At 40.1% G+C, this 4,736-nt stretch overlaps 1 protein-coding gene across 1 annotated transcript in view; it reads right to left on the bottom strand.

The window, feature by feature from the left end:
* LACBIDRAFT_307323 (uncharacterized protein) overlaps positions 1 to 3,225 on the bottom strand; it is a gene marked incomplete at its 5' end in the record, with an annotated part of 4,105 nt that extends 880 nt beyond the window's left edge. Inside the window, 2 exons of the mRNA XM_001885862.1 lie at positions 1,769 to 1,782; positions 3,143 to 3,225. Coding sequence (XP_001885897.1) covers positions 1,769 to 1,782; positions 3,143 to 3,225 — 97 coding nt within the window. The remainder of the gene's footprint in view (positions 1 to 1,768; positions 1,783 to 3,142) is intronic.
* Between the last annotated feature and the right edge of the window lie 1,511 nt (positions 3,226 to 4,736).

Raw genomic sequence — 4,736 nt, 5'->3', positions numbered from 1 at the left:
TGAGGATCCCCACACTTCAATATTTCCGACCACTCTAACATGCTTCAAACATTTCCGACCACTTTCAGATGGCTAGGATATTTTTCAATGCAATATATCAACCCAAATATTTCTGGTCACAATATTTCTGGTCAAACATTTTTGCCCAATGCAATAATATATTTTCCTCCAGAGGCAAAAAAATAAACGGCCAAGGAACCTATTAGCCTGGATATATAGCTATATGTTTCAAGGCTAATAGCTTGTTCAAGGTGGGTGACTGAAGTGTTTGAGCTTCCTATTTTTTTTTAACGGCCTGATAGCCCAACCAACCAACTGGCCCCTGGTCCGGGATTATGATCCTGACACCCCCTTGGAGCAAACTTTCCTAATTTGAAAGGGATGTCACAGAAATGTAACAACACGTGATGTTAGAAGTAAGTGGATGTCCTCTACCTTACATATAATGCAGGGCAGCAAGCCGCATGGCCTGCTATGGTCCATTTCAATTGAACATTAATTTATACAAGCATGAAGGATATTTAACGGCTGTCAATATGTGGGATGACACCAAGGTGGAGGACTTTTTTAAACTCGTATCCGATTTTGGACAATGTAACTTGTCCCACATGGACCCAAGGGGGTATGCTTGTCCAAGTGGGTAAAAAATCTGCCTACATTTTGAATTTGAAATATTGTACAGTCATCCACCCCTTAATGATACAGTGAAATCATTAAATTTAATTTTCAATTCTAAGCAGCATGTCTTCCCCATAAAAACTGTACAATAACTCTCTGTTAATCAGTATGATCCACCCCTCCAAATTTCAGAAGATTCTGTTGTGTTGTTGTGTAGAAATTTATCAAATATGGGTGTATCATTGGGGGGTGAGAGCATTTTTGGCACAGTCCGCAAAACATCCACTTTTGAACATTTTACTGTGGAACCAGAACTTGTTCAATTGACTTGAAATTTTGTGGAAGGATTGTCGGTATGTATGTGTAGCTAGGAAATTTTGTTTAAAAAAAACGATGATGATTTGGGGAAGCGATAAAGTATACAAAAGTGTATCAAATGGGGGTGGTGTATCATTCAGGGGTGGATGGCTGTACCTATAATATGTTTCTGTTAATCTGCCAACATTTTTCTGGCCTGCTCAAACACTTTTGTAGTCTGCTCAAACACTTTGTAGCCCACTCAAACACTTTTGTAGCCTGCTCAAACACTGTTGTAGCCCACTCAAACATTTCAAAATATTATTCACTCCACCAACATATTCTTTTAGCCCCACACACATTTTGTAAGTCACCAAAATATATTCTGCCTCATGCGCAGATTTAATTAAGGCTTTCCATTTCAGGAATGCTGGCTTGCCGTGCTTAAGTAATTGATCTCCCTTCCTCAACGGTAGACCCTGTACTTCGTGTGAAAGCTGCGACATTCCCCTCGAAAATTGTCGCAGCTTTCACATGGCACAAGACCCTGCAAGCAAGCCTTGCAATAGGTGCCATGCATATGTACCCAGTATGATACAGTCGTGGACAAACAAAGACAACAATTTCAGTAGCTTGGGAAGAAATGAATATTTTGACAATCTGACTTCATATTCGAACTCAGGATGCGAAACTACGTCCAAAAACACCCCTCCAAAGTTTTTCCCACAAGGGATTGGGTTGGCCAAAATTTTTGACAATTTTTGTCGTTTCATAGGGGTCTTCAACAGGTCTTGGGACCCCCCCTGGCAGGCTCCTAATGCCAGTGATCATTTAAAAGTTGAGTGGCACTTGCTAAACATTGTAATTCTGATCAGAAGTTAATAATATGCATGTGTTGAAGGTGGGGAGGGGAAGGGGATTGTGAAGTGTTCACTCTGAACTTCTCGCATAGCTGAAGCCAAGAGGGAAGGAGGAGGCAAGAATGGGTGGATCTGGGATCAACACCCATAAGTGAGCAATGAGCAGTTACAAGATACTCAGCTGGCCCAACATGATTATGCATACTGTAGGAAGTACAGATATACAAAGCACTACATGTAGTGCAAGAGGATGGCAAGACTGCTGACAAGATGGTAAAAGATCAATAATTATGTAAGATATCCAAATCTAGCTATATACCATTGTTTGACTATGGCCTCTGGGCAGTATCACAGGGGTCAACAGGCCAGGGTTCATTGAGGGTCTGTGGGGGTGGGAAGATTCTGAGTTGCCATTTTAGGTGACTTAAAATCATTTTTTTCTACAAGAACAGCTCATCAGATTTTCCCCAAACTTCAGGATCAGAAACAGAGTTGAAAAAGGAGTCGATTGCGCTATTTTTCATAATTTTAAGGGTTCATTCAGGGTCCGGCCAATATTTTTGGGCTAAAATTTCCCATTTCATTGATTTCGAAAAATCAGCTTGTGTAAATCAAAGTGTTGGGTCCTAATCTCCATGTTTCTGCAATAAAAAGTAATATTGAGGGTTGTGCAGGGTCCCCATCTCACAATCACCAAAATTGTTGTCTTTGTTTGTCCATGACTGTACAGTGAGGAAACATACCTTCAGAAATACCTCTTATACATGTTTTCCACTAACAGAAGGTGTTGCATTACATTTTACTACCTGTTGGAATAGTACAATCCGGCATTTGCCAGTACATTCTCGCACTTAATTAATTAGTAATATCGGACTATTAACTTAGTAATCCCGAGTATGAAGATAACACTAGATAGATACATAGTAATTAGGTATATAAGGACTGTAGAAACTTGTACATAATATAGTTCATCCTCTATTGCCAACACTACCTACTACGAGCCGAAACGACATGCAAGAACACAAGCAAGGCCAGAATTATGTATATACGAAGACTTAATCCCACGCATAAACGCTGCCGGACAGACGCAGGAGTGCAAGAACTGAGCAGATAAACTGCAGAGCAGTGGCATCTCACATGAAAAAGCTGTTCACGCAATGGTGAGTTCCATATTTTCTTTCACATAGTTTTTTAAAAAACAAAAGGTATTATATTTCATTTTTCTACTTACAACCAATTGAAACAACACACGTAAAGATGCGTGCGCTATGCTAGAAAGGATGGAATTTCAAAAATGAATGTATACATTATGTAAAGTGGGTGTTTTGAGTCAGGATAGAGTTGCAAGGAATAAGATGAGTACTTACATTGGTTTATTCATTGCGCACAATACTGATCGCATGCTATACATGGATATCTCACCACGTTCTAGGCATAGCAAGCTTCCCATATCTGGGAAGCTGCTCTTGCCATTTGAAGCATACAAGTGTAAGAAGCTCAATGTAGTAGAGCTTTATAAACAATTCATTTTGATTAAATTACATGTTCATGCGTGTGTATGAAGTACTTTAGAGCTCCCCCTGGCTGTGCTGAATGTGCCAAGAGAGCTCAATTACATAAGCACAGCAGGCCAGCATTCTTAAAATGGAAAGCCTTAATTAAATCTGCTCATGAGGCAGAATATATCTTGACAACTTACAAAATGTGTGTGGGGCTAAAGAAAATGTTGGCGGAGTGAATAATATTTCGCAATGTTTGAGCAGGCTACCAAAGTGTTTGAGTGGGCTACAAAGTGTTTGAGCAGACTAAAAACATGTTTGAGCAGGCCAGAAAAATGTTGGCGGGTTAATGGAAATATATTAGAGGTACAAGAAAGAATTCTACGCTACAATATCTCAAATTTAAAATGTAGGCGGATTTTTTACCCACTTGGACAAGCATAAGGGGGTGGCGGAACATGGATTTTAGATATTCTCAGTCAAAATTTCGGACAGTAAATATGTAAATTAGGTGTTTGCCGTGCATCTGAATTTCCCAACTTCTTTCGGAGCATGATTTGGCTTACAGCTGATTGCGAAATGTTAGAGCAGCTCAGTTCCCGTTCCAGCTCAACCGTGTGTTTGTTTGCAGCGGACACCAAGCCAAATAAATCAGATCAATAGGGCTTTTCAGAACATTTGACGCAACGTGGTAGCAAGCATGGTTATGCAATGTGTCTTCGGTGACCATTGTGTGCCATTATTATTTGAGGAGAGGGGGAGTTGAGGGTATGTAGATAAGACTTGGAAAAGTTGAAGCAAAGCAGGTGCTGCTTTGGAAGGTGCTGATGTCCAGCCATCAACAAACAAACAGATGGTTGAGCTGGAACAGGAAGCAAGCTGCTCTAATGTTTCGCAATCAGCTGTATTGACAGGACTTTTCCAAGGTAGGTCACAAAAAATTTGACCCCCTAGCAGAGCCCCCCCCTCTAACCCTATATCCGGTATCCACGTTCTGCCACCCCCTTGCATGGACCTCCTTGTACTTAAAAACCATCTCCATCATTTCATCGGTTAATAAGTTTTCGGACTGTTTTTCATTTGCAATTTCTTTGTACAGACTATGTAGATAACTTTACACTGTATATTCTTGTCATTGCTTGCGCTGAATGATGTCCATATTGGTGAAGAGATCGAGTCCATAATACAGTGTTACTATCAATTTACATGTCCTATAGTATGTAATAAAATTCTTTATCTGCTCAAATTATTTAGTATGTATTCTGAAATCAAACAAGTCCTTCCTCCGATAAAGATATTATGTACTTTAAATTCAGGCATCATCCACATCTGCCATGATTTGGTCTTCATTTGCCAAGTCATCTGTATCGGCTGAGCCAGACGTGGACGCTGACAACAGGGTGACTGAGGCTTTTTTAGTGATTGCTCTTACAGGTTCATGACAAGCGTGATTACAGAGTTG

Source organism: Laccaria bicolor, genomic scaffold, assembly GCF_000143565.1.
Source record: "Laccaria bicolor S238N-H82 LACBIscaffold_34 genomic scaffold, whole genome shotgun sequence".
NCBI lineage: Eukaryota > Fungi > Basidiomycota > Agaricomycetes > Agaricales > Hydnangiaceae > Laccaria > Laccaria bicolor.
The sequence above is the reverse complement of the archived record's forward strand: the minus strand, read 5'-3'. Positions and strand labels throughout refer to the sequence as shown.